The 17,086-nt window shown below is 42.1% G+C and overlaps 1 protein-coding gene across 2 annotated transcripts in view; it reads right to left on the minus strand.

The window, feature by feature from the left end:
• The window catches only part of FGD4 (FYVE, RhoGEF and PH domain containing 4), a 98,791-nt gene extending 86,057 nt beyond the window's left edge, over positions 1-12,734 (minus strand). Inside the window, exons 1-2 of one of the 2 annotated variants that reach the window (XM_079303440.1) lie at positions 12,669-12,734; positions 12,365-12,468 (exon numbers count right to left, since the gene is read on the minus strand). In XM_079303440.1, the coding sequence (XP_079159566.1) occupies positions 12,365-12,468; positions 12,669-12,712 (148 nt within the window). In that variant the 5' untranslated portion in view covers positions 12,713-12,734. Of the gene's footprint in view, positions 1-12,364; positions 12,600-12,668 lie in introns of those variants that run through there. The other variant, XM_079303439.1, reaches the window with a different exon arrangement.
• Positions 12,735-17,086: the final 4,352 nt, after the last annotated feature.

A 17,086-nucleotide genomic window follows, 5' to 3' on the forward strand; every position in this document is an offset into this window, starting at 1 on the left:
GTTAAATCAAACACTGTCTGTAGCCTGAGTCCATAATTGCCAGCCCAGGAAGGAAAACCAGAGCAGCTTTGCTGAGCCACAGCCAGCTGGAGATTCAGCAGCAGCCCCTGCTGCCAGACCACAGCAGTGCCCCAGCCCCAGCTCTAGCCCAAGGGATGGCAGCAGGACAACCTTGGTACTCCAGCCTCTAAATCCTGCCATCCCCACTGCTGCATGTTCACAGCTGCTGTGGTGAACACACTGCAGCCTTCCCTTCCTGCTTCCAGCACAGAATCAATTTATTATGCTTTTCTTAATAAAAGCTAATGGAGAATTCAGTGAGATGCCATGAGGGAAACAAGATTTCAAATTCAATTACAATGTAAAAAAAAAAAAAAAAAACCAACAACATTACTGCATTTACTTTGTGTGCCTGTTTTGAGCCTAGTAAGGGCAGGATCCCTATTAAAGTCAGTGTACAAACATGGAGTTAAATATTCATTTGTCAAGACTTGCCTACATGTTGTTTTATTGATATTTGTCAATAAAGAGCAATATGCAGCTGCTCATATCTTCAGTTTACATAGGCATCATGTACTAGCACTCAAATTTCACATTTTCAACAGAAGGCACAATTCTTTGTATACACCAACATGGGTAATGCTTTGAAAGATAATGAAGAAGAATAAAGTTATGAAATATAAATTACCTTATTAATTTTATTTTAAAATAGCCCTAACAGAAGTTGCATAAAATTCTGCATTAGATTTCAAAACTCAGATTCTTGTCATAGATATAATGTTGTTAAAGTTATCCTCCTTTTAATCTCTGAAGTGCTGCAAAATAGAGGTGTGCTTTCATCTTATTTTTTAATTCAAATACCTGAATTAGAATTTACAGAAAGAATTCACATGCCTGTATATTCCCAAATGTATCTGCTAAAGTCCAAATAAGAGAATAGAATACTATTTAAAAATAACAAACAAAAAACCCACTCTACAAACCCAAAATCTCCCACCCATCAAGTTAATAAGTAGAAAAGAGTAAAAGAGCTGAATTTCCATAGTCACCAAATAATTAATTACACAATCATAATTTAAACTGCAGATTGTTCCATGTTATAACATTCACATATAGAAAAAAGTAGGGGAAGAAGCATACATTCCACACAAAATTCGGTTATGTATTTGAACACACGTCATTCAAGAGCTTATGGTAAAAATAGAGGTTCTTCTTCATGATCAGAGTTTTATTATCTAGTTTTATGTGGCTTTTTATGTTAGCATCTGCTGTAATGCAATTTAGAAGTTTTCATTTAGATTTTAACATGTTTACTAATTATCAGAATTCTCCTTCCTTCTTTCAATGTATGCCCATATACCAAGGAAAACAAAAATAAAGGAAAAAAAAAAGTCCTTAGGAATAGGGTCCTTTAAGCACCATGCAGTCCTCTCTATAGTTACTGAATAGCTCCTGCTTTTCTAATCCCTTGTGTACTATACCCAAAAAAAACCTCCTTATCAGAAAGCTGATCCTGCTTCTATACTCTGTACCACAGCAAATACTGTATTTTAACTTCAAAAAACCTGCTCTTCCACACATAGCAAAATAAAACAAACAAACAAACAAAAAACCAAAACAAAATAATAAAACAAAACAAAACATTAAAATAAAACAAAATGTTTTTTTAAAACATACAACTGCAGGACTTAAGATTCTCCAATTCTGTGTACTTCAGTTGCCAGCTCTGCTAGCCTTACCCACATTTAGTGTTGCCTGTCAGCTCACTGACTATAATAAGCATGTAGCAAGCAGTTTCTTGTCAGTCTCAGGAAGGATAATATATTCTCACCTCTCATATTTAAAAGGCATTTTTTCCTTCCTGAAACTGAAGCTAACATTTGACAGCAAGCAGCTACTTTGCTTGACTTCCTGAAGGAGGAAAAGTACTTGGAGAAATTCCACCATTTCCATTCCAAACTATAGATACAGGGTGGTGCAGAAGCACAAAGAATAACCTGAAAATGAAGATATGGGAAGCAGAGAGGGGCAGGAGTAGTTCTTTTCTTCCAGAAGCACTTTCGTACAAGAAAATAGAGCTCAGTGGAGCACTGTGGAAAATGATGATTACTAAATATATGCACTCACTGTCTCCACAGAGAACAATTCATCTGCTTCTGCTCAGGTCTCTAATCTCCTTCCCTGCAGTGAGAGGAAGGAAAGAGTAAAAGATTTATTTATTTTTTTCTATTAAGCCAGCAATGGTGTGAGCAATAGCACTGTACACCACAGGGCAGCAGACAGAACAGAATGCTTTATCCTGCAGAAAACTCTCTCTCAAAAAAAAGCACTCTAACACAGAATTCTATTTTTTTGTTTTTCCTGATCTATCGAGTACCTCCACCTCTAGGCAAAAGAAAACAATTGGAAAAGCTGGTGCTGCAAAGGAACATGAGCGACACTTTCTGGATCTGAGCCCTGTAACTGGAGTTTTCACTTGACACCGCTCTAGAGTCTGCAAGTGAGAGTTTGGATTCTGTAACTTCACCATATTGAGTATTCCTAATATCACATCTAAACAAATGAACTGCAAAAGAGTTATAAACTTGTGCTCCATTGCAGGTACTTCAGCAGCATCACCAGCCCAAGCTTCTAGACACCAATAATTTTCTCTGTGTCAGATTCAAAACAAGGACTACATTAATATTTTCTCAGAAAATCATAGTGAAAATAATGGGTTTTTAAAGAATAAGAGTCTGAAATATCTGGATCAAAGTAGTTTTAGAAGACTGTGAAGGTTCTCTGATGTCTCCAGAATCCTGGGCCTGCTCACCATTGTCATATACTGCATGCTACTTCAGATAAACGTTGGTGACAGATGCCTTGACCCCAGCAGAACACAAGCAACCAGTAAAAAGTTTGGCAGATACCCTTAATAAACACTGTGGGAGTAAAAAGTAACGTGACAGTTTGAATGCACACAACACCCCTAAAACACTTCTATTCTCTACATGATGTAAATCCTTAAATCAACAAATCATAAGACATGCACAATGAAACTACATGATTCCTTTTTTTTAGAACCTACCACTGTCCTGTCTCAAGACTCTGTAAGCTACAAGAGGCACAAAAGTCAATTAAGATTCGTTTTAATCAGAATCCAGTCCCTTACAAGACCTAAATGGCACTTGGGATCTAGAAAAGAGGGAATAATACTCAGTGATAAGGTACATGATATACACCATGTTACAACAACCTGATATTTCTCAGGTTTTAAAATGGTAAGCCTACTTTTCTCCAGCTGGTCAACTGCATTTGGTGACAACAGACCTGAAAAATCCCATAAAAAACTAGTGAACTTTACAGTTGGCACTGGCCACTTGGGGAAAACAATCATAATAGTGGTAAAAGGTAACTGTTATTAAAACCAGGAAGTAATAATTCTCCACAGACACTTGTTTGTTTAAGCTCCATGAAAATCCTTTGAAGAGGTAACTCACTTGGGTTTTGAAGTTTCTTTAAATCCATTATTAACACACACAATGTTAATATTGTTCTCATTTCTATGAACAAAAAGCTTTTCATATAATCTATACACAAGCAGCTCTCATGCAGAAAATAAATGAAATGGAAGTTAAAGGGTCAATTCTCCATGCTGAAGTTGAAGAGCAAGGGCAGCCCACACTAGCACGAGCCAGGTCTCCTGCAGTCTGTCCACAGCAGTTGGATATTTCTCTCACCCTTGACTGTGTGTCATGAATGTTGTTCTAAAGACACCCTTTATGCTTGATCCAGGACAGGGAAAGGATGCAGGGGAGTTTGGAAGCTCGTGCCCAACCCACCTCTTGCCTTGTTGCGTTTTCACCCCTCCAAAAGCACAAAAGCCCCAGCAATTACCCCCTGCTACCTCACCTACCTTGGCAGGCTTAAAGAGCACCTTAACAGCCAGCTCAGGCACCTGCACGCCCTTCACCTGCAGGTCTGGTGAGCCTGGTTGGCCCGGAGCAGTTATAGATTAATGAACTATGAAGTTTACTGCATTACCATGCATAGCTCAGGAGCACATGGGGGTAATTACAGAGCAACAGTCAGGTCGGATTATCAGAACATGGTCAGCCTGAGCTACTGCACTACAACCACTCTGCTTTCTAAAATGGACAATGATTCTTAGTAGTAAATTGATGCAACTTGCTCTCAAGTTTAAAGTACATCTTAATAAAATTCACATTGCTCTATATTTAGAATTAAAATAAGCCAAAACACAAATGCTGAATAGTTTTATGCACTGGCAGCCATTCTGATTTTATTGAGCATGCCACAAAATCAGATGTTCTGAGAAGCCTTCACTAGCACCACATTTTATGCAAGAATGTCCAAGCTTTTTTTTTTAAAGACATAAAAGGCCTCTTTTATTTTAAGTTTTAAGAAATAAGAATTTTCAGGTTTTTGAAAGCCATCCCAGGTGTCTCATCTCACACAACTTTCTTGAATGCTATAGTACTGCTAACCCATAGGAGAATAACTGAAGTACAAAAGGATTCCACTCCCACAGATGAAATGCAATCACTTAATTACAAGAGTTAGTGTTAGACTGAATAAAAAGGAACGTACAATATGTATGTATTAAGATAAGGATATTTTAGCAAGAACCAGTTGAAGAAAATGCTGATAGCAGTGTAAGTGCTTAAAAGTGAGAAAAATTTCAATTCTATCAAAAACAATTTACTTTTTCTGTATCAGTGACTTTGCTTTGATTCTTAACTCACCAGTTCTGAAGAGAGACCTAATTAGTCAGTAAGTTTAATTTCCTAACTCAGCTACTGATGTTGATATAAATAATGCATATATACTAGTATTCAATTAAGGAAGTGAAGTATTACAATATAGTAAATGGTGGCAAGAGATGGTAAAGAGGAAAAACACTTTAATAACTCGCTGCAACAAGTTGTCATCAAGCCCTTGTGATACAAAACAAAACACTTTAAAAGCATCCTGCCTTTAAATATTATTTGCTTTAAAAACTTTACAATTCAGAGAATTTACTGAGTTTTTTTAAGTCTGCTGTGGACATTAACTTTGATTTTTTTATTTAGAATACCTGTTTCATGGTAGAAGAGAAACTAGGAACCTGCTGTCCTGTGAGCTGGCAATACTAGAGCATTCAAGAAAATTATGTGGCATATGACACACTCCTGAGCTTAAGCAACCAAATGTCTCAGCCTAGTAGGAAGATGAAGCCTTAAGTAAATAAATAAAAAGTCACCCTACCCCAGCTTTCTAGCTGGAACTTAAAGACTGGACATTCCCCACAAGGAACTGGTCAGGGAAGGATGCCCAGTCAGAAGCAGAAAGAGCTCTGCACTTCTACCCCTGGATCTTCTACCTTGAGAAGCCACCAGGAATGGGCAGGAGGATCTGCTCTCAAGTTTTCCAGGCTGAGGCCTCTCATGCATCACAGAAACACAAAACACACCAGAAATGCAGTTAGAAGCTTCTCTGTTGACTTCTGCTTCTCAAGTGCCACAAAGTCCCCAGTGGAGACCAGGAGAACCAAACAGATTGGCACGGAAACATGACATGCTCAGCTAACAAAAAGCCAAACCCTTAAAAGGGCCAGAAATTCAGCCACCGAACCAGTGATTTTAATTATTGTTCACCATTGTCTCTGCCCTAGCCTCATGTAATTCTGGCCACACCAGCATCTATGTGAGAGGGAGGGAATGCACTTGCAGCTACCCATGAGGGAAAGGCTACACCTCTAAGCTACATTATTGCCTGTGTTGCAAGACATTTGTTCAGAAGTCATTATCAGATCACAGAATTTCATGTCACACTACAGTTCTACCACATTTTTTCTTCTTTCCAGGCTGTTTAACTTGTTTCACATTAACATCTGACATACTTAGCAGTAATACCTGTAATGAATGCTATTTCATTGCTCTGTCCTACCTTCCACTCATCATCTTTTGCCTCTCATTTTAACACATTTTATGCTCCATTATACTGAGTTTCAGTGCAATCAGAGATGTCAAATTGCTCTGAAAATTATTAGAAACACATTATTATACATGTCTAGTTTTCCAGACTACTGTTGCAGTAATTTTCCTTCTCTCCTGTTTCTACTCAATTCTCCACATGCTCTGATACCACCTTACTGCTGTGAATCTGCACCCTGGGACCACATCTGATTTTTATATGGCTTGCCAGCATTTCAGTAGAACCCCATCCTCCCTTCCCCTTTACTTCAAAAGTATTTGCTTCTGCTAAAGCCTTATCTCTGTTGAAATGCTATTTCTAAGTCAGCTAGTTGAAGAAAACATTAAAAATTCCTCTTTCAGCTTCCTCCTTTATGCTCAGGTTATTTACACAACCTGGTGCTCTGGGGATATACTCCCTAAGCTGTTTTTTCTCTGCCTTTGTCATGACTACAAGAGTTTGTTGACAATGGCCTGAATATATCAAGCTGTCCTCTGCTACGCATTTGATTAAAATATTTTGACCATCAATAGCTGGAGGCAAAGTTTATTCACAGATTTAACACTATAAAAAGGATGATTCTGATCATCTAAGTATAAATATTCATCCCTGATCACCTTATATCCAGAAGAGCTAATATATACAATATCCCATTCTGAACAGAAAGCCATTTTTTCCACTCATACAAATAGAGTTTCAGCTACAAAATTCACAGTCAGTTATTTGATTAAAATATTGAATTGACAGAAATTTTTTTGAAGAAAATATACCCAAATGTGGACACTGCTGAAGGCCTAGGCACATTTCAGCCAGGCCTTTTTCTCAGTTTCTGAGTCTTTTTCTCAAGCCATGAAAATTTCTCAGATCCAGCCAGGATTTTTCCCAGGTTAGAGACTTTTTCTCTATTGTAAACACAAGAGAAAGAATCATAACAGAGATAAACACCTGCTAGAGCCCTGAGAGGAACGACTGAGGGAGCTGGGCTTGTTCAGCCTGGAGAAAAGGAGACTCAGGGGTGCCCTCATCACTCTCTGAAAGTGTTTGTAGTCAGGTGGGGGTTGGTCTCTTTCACCGGGCAGCAGAGGACACAGAACCAGAGGACACAGTCTCAAGCTGCACCAGGGGTGGTACAGGTTGGATATCAGGAAAAAGTTTCTCATGGAAAGAGTGATAAAGTACTGGAATGGTCTGCCCAGGGAAGCGGCCGAGTCACCATCCCTGGATGTGTTTAAAATAAGACTGGATGTGCCACTTGGTGCCATGGTCTAGCTGAGGTGTTAGGGCATGAGTTGGACTTGATGATCTTGAAGGTCTCTTCCAAGCCAGTAATTCTGTGAATTAAGAGAACTAGAAGAAAAAGCTGACAAGTGTCTCATTTTAAAATTTCCCTGCTCCATATTTTTCCTTTCTCTCTGACAAATTCTTCCTGGGAAGACAACTTATCTTCTATAGCAAATGCATAACACTACTTCAAGACACAACAGTGCAAAACACAGCAGTTGGAAGGCTTTATCACCGATCTCACAGTATCCAAGACATACCAACAAACAGTGCCAAACACTGCCCAGTTATGAACAGGATTTTGACTGGAATGCTGGGATATGAGATAGTCCCTCACTGGGACTTAAGAAGTAGAGGAGAAGTCTGATAACTGTAGGCAGCATAGGTGTTGATAGAAAAAGGAACAAAATGATAGCCAAGGGCAAATCACAATTTTATTTTTTTTTATTATCAGCTTCCTTTGTCAGTATTTAATTATCCAAAAGTAACATATTCCTTGAACAAGCTCTCCTTTTCCAATCTGGAAATCTCCCAACTACATTTATTAATTTATCAGCAAAAGAAACCAGCTCTATGATTCTGCACAACAAACTAATTTGTACTGGGTATGCACATTACTACTTTCCCAGTTACAGCAATGCCTAGAAGCATTTCAGCAATGGTACTTACCAGAACATCAGTGATTTTGGCCTCTCAGGATATATTGAAAAGAAGCCTCTAGAGCAAGAAGACAATTTTCAGCAAACCTATGTCAAATTGCAACTCTCCTTTGAAATCTTTTGTGTATTGTCACTTGAAAGTCACTCAGTGAATATAAATTTTAATTTATTTCAGGAAATCAACAGCCAGATCACCACAAAGTCGATATTATAAGCCAAATAAGAATTTTTGGGAAAAACAGACATTGTCAGACAAGAGTTGAATAGAAACATCAAGCCAACCCAAAATACTTACAGACATGACTGGATACTGTATGAACCAAATAGTACACTCTTACTGGCTTTAAGTGGATTATTTTGATCCTAAATGTTTGGAGAAGAAGTGGGGGAAGACATGGAAAAAGCAAAGCTACATTTCTTAACACTTCCCACATTGCTTCAATTAGAGGCAGAGGTGATTAATTTGGCCCACAGAAACAGGAAGCTCTCTAATGAAAGGAAAAGGTATTTTCATGCAAGTTCTGCATAAAGCAATATGGTATGCTTTACTTTCCCTCATTTTTGAAGAGAGAGGAATATTTAGAAACAACTTCCTCATATTAACCTTCCTCTCTCAACATTTTAAAGTATCAACACTCCTTGATAAAGCTCATCTTTAGAAAAATGTCAAAAAGTCTCCAATCCCCAGGAAGGCTTGTAAAGCTGATATTTTTCTTTGTCAGTGGTCTCTGATGCACCTAGAGATGCAAATCACTGCTAAGATTAGCCTTAATGATTGTATAGGTTTTCCCTGAACACACTGTATAGCAAATTTTCAACCACTGTAGACCAGTCAACAAAATGCAGTGTGTTGTACAAAGCCAGGAAAAAGAATCAAAATCCAGTGTTCATCACTGTATTTTCAAAGGTTAATCAACAACGAGAAACTGTCAGGCAGGGTACAGTTATCCTTCTAGCATTTAAAAAAATAATCAACAAAGACATTTTTCAAAGACTAGAGCAGCATGCTAATAGAGTCTCATTTAGTTATCTCCTACTGCAAGGTGGAAATCCCAAAGATTACTGAAGTTTCTTTAACATAATCCCATCCTTTCATACCCATTTACAGGCAGAGATACAACAGCAGCAGTGGGGAGCTATTTTTTTTTCCTGTCAGTGTTAGAAGACACCTTGCTGCAGTGAATGCTGCCCTGAATGCAAATTACCTCAGCTCCCCACGAGGCACTCTGCAATGTCTGAGACTGCCAACAGACAGCACAGTGCCAGCAGATGTACATTCAGAGTTGGGTCAGAGGAAAACTCTCTAGAAAGGGTGAAAATTGCACTTCAGCCTGCAAAACGGTGCAAGATTTGAATGCCACAAGTTAATCTGGTTTATGTGCAGCAAGGCCAGGGGTGACTGGGCTGTGATGACAGGAATAAGTTACTTCTTGCTATGAAAGAGAGTTACTGTGCCCCTGTATTCCAAGTGATGGCTTCACACCTTAATTAAGTCGGCTGAGTGGGGACAGAACCTCTAGGACAGCTTGATCCTCTGCAGAATCAAAGAGGAGCCACACTCACCCCTTGCAGAGCTCCTGGCTTGTGAAAGTGCTGAAGCAGCAAGCTGTGCCCTACACCTGCTCCTTGGCAGGAGGCTAATTTTGAGTTAACATGCACACACACATTTGAAGTAAAGATTCACTCAAGTAGCACAAACTCTGAATTCTAATTCAGCAGGGAAAAAAAGAGACACCAAATCCACAGCAATTATTTCCTTCAAAAACAGATTGTTCATCACGTTACTCCACACAACGCCCTTCTCTAAACTGTCACCAGATACCAGGTTTGACATTTTCCATCCATTTCAAAGTATCTCTGAAGATTCAATTTTTTGAATTTTGTCCTGTAAGCAGTTAAACACATCAAGCTTTTTCAAACTCACAGGTTAATAAAATACAATTGTCACTTGGCACATGTCAGTGAATGTGAATTTGGGTTACAGCATGTGGAAAAGCAGAAAGATTTTTCTGTTGTATGTCAGACACTCTGATTTCAGTGCACAACAAAAGGCTGATGCTATAACAGAAAACTTTGGTAGCTCAATTCAGCATCAGAAATGTTTTCAAGCCAAATCAAGAACAGAAATACTCCTTGATCTTCTGTCTCCCAGGACATAAAAGCTGCAACATTCCCTCCTTCATCAGTCCAATGACAAAAGTTGAGAGGCAACTACTGAGTGTACAGGAGTTACAGTAGTCTTTATTATGTTTTTACACTAATTAACACACAATTTACTAGTTTGAGAAGAGTTCCAATATGCTTGCCATATGCATCATCCAGAATTCTTTCAAATGCATTTACAGCTCATAAAACAGATTGACTTTCTTGAGTTCCTTCCCAGATAGAGATCTGAGACAATTGCCCGAGTACTGCCCACCAGGCAGTAATGTCAGTAACTCTCATATTGCACAACATTTGGCAGAGACAAGGACTGGAGATGGGCTACATTAACTCCTTTCCTGTAAGATTTTCAAGCAGGCCAAAGGCATAGTGCTGCATTAAAAAACCCTTTTCAGATGCAGTTAGTATTTTATAAGCCAGAAAAGTGTAAATACCTGCCTTTTTTTTTTTTTTTCAATAGAAGAAAGAACACATCTAGCTTCATGTCACAACTGTGAATTAATCTTTTTGCGAAATCTATACAGTTTGGGGAGTTTTGTCAGCACAGAAGCAAGTGCAGTCACATTCTGACTACAGAGAGGGAAGCTACAAAGCTGTCCTGGGTTTATAGGATGCTGAAGCACTTGCTCCAGCAGCTTCTGCAGCAGGAAGAACAGACAGAGAGCCAAAGTTCCATTCTGAGAATAAAAGTCATGTTCAGAAGGTTTCCTCATCTCATTTTCTGGAGAAATGGATTACAAATGGGGAAAAAAGAGAGGCTTTAGACACTTACATGGAGAAATCATCACCAAATCTCCCTTTTATTTCCCACATATTTGGGATTCGGTCCCTATCTTAATCTGTGAGATTTTCATACTTAGAAGTCACAATGCTACTGTGACTTTGGCTATTGCAGTGCAGGGACATTTGATTAGCAGGATATTGTTCTTTGTCATGGCCCTCACAGGCTTTCTGCAACCCAAAAGCTGACAAGAATGGTCACACTGAAAGGCTACATCTTGCACAGACGTTTAGTAAATAAGCCACCTGCTAGAGCTGGTGTGAGCACAGATGAAAACAGCAACAATAAATAGATTGTAGATGAGTATAAATACACTACCCAGGAGTCTAAGGTAACAGAGAGCAACCACAGAAAACTAAAGAAACTAAATTACAAATTAACAGAAAACAGAGAGTCCAAGTTTGAAGTATAACTCTATTTGAGGAGATCAAAAATCCAAGTCTACATGCTGTAAACACAATTACCAATTACTCTTCCCCAATGTAAACAAACACATAAAGCCTTGGGGGAAAAAAATCCCACCACCAATAAAAAAAATGTGGTTTCATACACAAATCCAAAGTCACTACACATTAAAGCTAAAATAATGGATGCTGTGAACAGTATTGTGATCATCTGTTCTTGTCTGTGCATACTTATTATTAAATTAAGCAGGCCTCTTGCCCAGGAAGACATGGAAAGACTGTCCCCAAGCAAAATACTCCATCCTAGTATTTGACATGCCATAATTCCTATATCATAACAACCATATGGCAGAAATTTCAAGCTTTTTTTCACCCACTTGCCCTTACACACCCATAAAACCAAGATTGCCATGACACCACAAGCACGAGGGCAGCACATTGCACTTGCTGTCACATCAAAGAGTTCAGACCTAGAAATCTGTGTGTGTTTACCTGCTGATAAAGGACAACTTTCTGAAGTTCAGATTTTATGACAGTATTTCCTCAGGGTGGCCAAGGCAACGCAGGTAACCAGCCTGAGTGTGACTGTCCCTTTCCTCATTATACAGCTGCCTTCTGAAGCGTAACAAATCTAGCACAGGTTGAGGCTGGAGGGGGAAAAAGAGAGAGGCACTGGGGCATGGTCTGTGAGGGGGGAACGCTGCTTTCCTGCCGTCCTAAGAACTGCTTGTACAAAAGTCGTAAGCATAAAAATATAAGCACACGCAATAATATTCTAATAGGTAACAATGTAACAAACATGGATATGAATAAAAAGTACAGCTTGAGTACATTTCGTGCTGAAGGCATGAGCTCCGAAGGCCCTTCACCTCATGAGTTCAGCCCTGTGGGCCCCGCAGCCGCCCCGGCCACAATCCCCTCACGGCACAGGGTGATAGGCGACCCTGCCCCGGCTGTGGCAGGCGACAGCACCTTCTGTTCTGTTCTGTTCCGAGGCAGCCCGGACCCAGCCCGGACCCAGCCCGCCCCCAGCCCGGACCCAGCCCGCCCCCAGCCCGGACCCAGCCCGGACCCAGCCCGCCCCCAGCTCGCCGCTGCCTCCCCCGCGGCTCCCCCGGTACCTGCAGCCGTGCTCCGGCCCGGGGCTCCGCCGGCACCGGGAGCGGCGCTGCATTTCCTGCGGAACGCCACCCGCCTGAAGTCCGCGCCGTCGGCTCCGCTCGTCCTCGGGGCGGCGGAGAAACGGAGAAAGGCGGATTGGGGGAGAGGCCGGGGGGTCCGCAGGGCGCCCCGCACGGCCCCGAGGGCAGCGCCTCGCTCGCCGCCCGCCTGCATCGCTCGGCCCTCACCTGCGGCCGCTCCCCGCCCCGCCCTTCCCGAGCCCGCACCTGGCCGGCACCGCCTCCCGCAGCCCTGCCCGGCTACCTGCCCTGCGGCCCCCGGCCCCGGGCGAGGCTCCCCGCCTGCATGGCGGGTCGCACCCGTCCCGTCGGTGCGCGGCGGCTTTCTCGCAGCCGGGCGCCCACGGCACAAGTTTCCCCCGCGGGCACCGCGCCCGCTCTGCTTCCTCCCGGAGCCGCGCCGGGAGACCCCGGCCCCCTTCCCGTTCCCGCTGGGCCTGCCGCCCTCCGCCCCTGTCACTCCTGCCCTGCGAGGGGAGGCCCAGCTCCTGTCAGACGCGTCAGGGTCCATCAAACCAGCTGGCCGAAGCGCAGTCCCTGACCAGAACATTCTCAAAGGCATCTCTGAGTCCCGGCATTTAAATGTGAGTTTTGATGCCAGGGATGGAGCTGCAACACTTTAATCAATAATAATTCCATCCAGGCCAAAGCTCTTGCCTCTTTGCCAAAGTGTCTAAATTTTCGTCAGTGAGGAAAGCAATCAGCAGTCACTTCTACAGCAGCAGGTCTGCAAGCACCTGTTTACCTGGTTAACCATAACACGATGTTCAGAGGAAGAACGTCTCCACCTGTGCCACTGTGAGAGCAGGCTGCTAAGAGCTTTGAAGTCTGTCAGGGAGCTTGATGAGGTGCAGTTTGGGGCAAACCTGTTGAGAACACACTACACAGGGATTTCCTCACCTTTGGAAATCCAAGGTTTTAGGGCTTCCCTAATGGTGGCCTCCTGTTTTGGAAAATGCTGCCTCATTTGCCATCAGTAGTCAGAGGACTTCCTCACGAAAGAGGAGTGCTGTCAGCTACACTCCAGGGATGGTATCCCTTTGGCAGAAGTCCAACACCACCTTTAGTTGCTAGGAAATATGAATTGCTGGGGCTTGGGAGAATATTTTGGGGAAGTAGCCCTCTGTACTTACCCTGCTCTTACATCTCTTTTTGACCACTGTCAGAGATAGGAAGTGGGCAAGCAAGTCCTTTCTGTTGATGTATACAGCCACTCTTAGGCTTTTACATATTACAAAATGACATTTAAGAGACTGCTCAGGCAAGCTGCTGACTTTACAGTTTCCTTGACTCCCAAGGGACAAGGATACCTTTTGTCAGCACCCACAGAGCCATGTATACAAGACATCTGCAGGGGAAAACCACAAGACGGGGCACCAGCTTCCTCCAAAGTCCTGTGCTACAGAGTGAGGATCCTGCTGAGTCCTTTCCAGGAGGCTTTCTTGGCATGCAGGACAGTGACACACCACCTGCTGATATCAAGGGACCACCTGTGTGAAGCACCAGCAGTGCCTGACCCCTGAGAGGCACGAGAGAGAGGACATGGTGGCTCTTCCCATACCACACATGCAGTAGTGAAGGATCATGAGGTGGAAGCAAAATGAGTGGATCTTCTGCTTTCAGTGTCAGCAGTGAGCAGGAGGGAAGAACTGGTGCAGCTGGGACATCTGCCACCATGTGCCAATGATCTCACTCTTTTGGTCTCTGTAATCATTCTCTGCCAGAAGAGGCTTGATATCTTACAGCCACCCCCTTCAGTACCCAATACTGAAGCAGATAGATCATTTCCTGGATCCTTTTTGTCTGCTTGCAATTGCAAACATTAGGTTTGACTTTTGTAAACATACAAAAAAAGCAGTGACTCAGAGATAAAATACTGATTTATGTCCTGCCTTCAGTCACTGACTAGGGCTGGGCATATGGACATGCATATGTCACTTATTCCTGAACTTTGTACTGACTTCTTTAAACACAGAGCTTTGCTCCTGGAAGGAAAACAGCTAAGAAAACACCCTACAAATCTTAAACAAATAGTAGGAACTGTGCTAATTTTGCTCTCTGCAATTTATCAGTGAGTGGTAACTTATTACAGTGTCACTCTGGAAAATAAAGGTCACCTCAGAAAAGAGACTCATGTCAAGTCCGTGAAATTGGAAAATTGGTCACAAAAGCTCCTTTTCTTGAGGAAATCCCCCTGAAGCATACTGACATATTTAAAGGGGTGAGATGACAGCCTGTGATAGAAGAAATTCAGGCAGTAATTGCAGAACATTTGTATGCTGCAGTGTGGTGCAGGGTTCCCAGAGTAGCTTACTGTCTCTCTTCAATTACACACAGACCTGGAGCAGCTGGTTCAAGCTGGCTCTGAGCTGCTGTACACCAGCAACTGCTCAGTTCCGCCTGCTCTGACAGGGTAAAGAACTTCTGTCCCTTTTGGCATGACCTTCCTCCTTTTCTGTACACTCTCAATCCCTCTTTCTCTTCATCTCCAGGCACAGACAGAGAGTCCTTTGGCAACATCCGCAAAAGGAAAAACATTTTAAGTGTAAAAGGTCAATCAGAGATAGGTATTGTCTTGGAAAACATCACCCTAAACGATTAAAAGATTAGTGTAATAACTGGAGAAGGGATCTGAGAAGAGAAAAATAACCTTACATGTAGACAGTACTGCCAATGCTACTTAAAATATATCAAGGTTGGAAAATGCTTGGCTATGAGCCTTGCAGCACACCTCCCACCCCAGGAAAAGTGCAGGAGGAGTTACACACCCCTCTGGTGCCTGGTCACCAACAGGCCACAGCCAACCCAGTGTGGGCAATAGCTGGGCCACCCAGCTCCAAGGCTTTTGTGGGAGTGGTGAGAAATGCAGTGGTGGAGACTTGATTTAACTGTACCTTATTGCATGTGGGAGGAACAACAGGAGCCTTGTGGAGGAACAGAGAGGAGGGAAAGAGAGAAAGGACAGCTGGCAAGACAGTCTCAAGAAAAGGTTGAAAGAGCACTTCCAGTGTGTGAATGCCTTGGAAGCTGCATCTTGTGCTGCTGGAGACCCAAAGCATTCAGGGAAACAGGACTTTACAGGCAATCTTTGTTTAGTTTGTGAGAAAACAAATGCATCACTTTGTAAACCACTCTTCCTCCAGTAAACCTCTTTGGATTAACCTTTTACTAATGGAAGCAACCTTCAGGGGACTTGATTTTTACTAATTCCATGAGTGAAACCATTTTTGTTGGTGCCATTGGTCAAGAATATCTCTGCTGAAATTTTACTTTCTCCATAGTTGCACTATAAATCTGTTCCATGATTGAGTTCAAGGCATCTGGCTTTGATTTCTCTGAGTACTATCTTGTGCTGTACCTCACAAAAATCTCTGTAGCAATATATTTTTAGAGCATTAATCCACAGGACCCTGAGAAAGGAGATGCATGAACTGAGCACCTAACACAAGAGCATCTATTAAACTTCTTAAACATTAAAAACATCAACTTGTTTATAGTTTATTTCAAGCTGATTTGTCTGAGAGACAGCTGCCTTTCTGATAGGTATGAAACTCCAAATAAAAACTGAATTAGAATGTAAGCTATAATATAGAGAATCCATATTAAGCATATAGTAGCCAAGTCAAGTCCAGCCTAAGTTATCATCAAACAGTCTGAGTCTTCTGTGAGCTGCAATTAAGCCCCAAACCAGTTCTGCCAGCAGGGAACAATAATGAAGAACAAGAACCAGTAGAGCAAAAGGATACTAATTAGAGAAGAATTTCACTCATCTCAGACTCTCATGCACATTCCAGATGAAAAGTCTCTTCCAATAGCAGCAGCAGCCACAATGCACAAAGCCACTGCAGTGTGTGAAACTGATACACAGGCTAGGTAAGTGAATTTGAGGCAGATACTCAACCTCCCTCCAATTGTATGCAGGCAAACACGGGACCCAGCACTCGGAGACATAATGTGACTTCCAGCCTCAGGCTGCAGGCTCTGCTTGTTAGCCTGGGGAGTGGCTTACAAAGAGGAGAGGGACTCAGGCCTGGTGCTTGCTCCCTGCACAGCACCAAGAGTGTCTGTGTGTCTGTGTGTCTGTGAGTGTCAGAACAGGGTGGGGAGCCTCAGTGTGTGGCATTATGCTGGTTTATGCACGTGGGCTATTTTGTTACTTACTGCCATGTCTTAGGAAAGAGAGCAGGGTCAAGAGCAGGAATTGGAGCCAAACATCAGAAATAACCCACGACAAGCAATATAAGAGGGGTCAGACAAATCCCAAGTATTAACTGCTGAAACAAAACTGGATGGGCAGATAGCCCTCAGAAGAAAATCCATGGCAGGCTTCTTTCATCCAAACAATCCTTCTAATATAATATAATACAAATCTCTGTTCTGCCTTGCTTGACTGTGTAAGAGGGAACAATACTGTGTTTAATCTCTTTCTCCCTGTTGTCATTTTGGGCCTCATTGAAGATAATGACGGGGATCATCCAGGAGCAGGTTTTGTCCACTTCAGCTACTATAATAAATAATTCTATTTGTATCCCCCTAGAGCCAGGGTTTCTTCCTCTATCACACAGATGGGTGCTAACATGTAGCTTGCAAGAAGAGCAGTAATGATAATTGAAAGAAGAAATATCCCTGCTATGTATTGCCTTGCTGGTAATTTTGTCTCAC

The sequence above is a fragment of the Erithacus rubecula genome (genome assembly GCF_903797595.1).
Source record: "Erithacus rubecula genome assembly, chromosome: 4".
Classification (NCBI taxonomy): Eukaryota; Metazoa; Chordata; class Aves; order Passeriformes; family Muscicapidae; genus Erithacus; species Erithacus rubecula.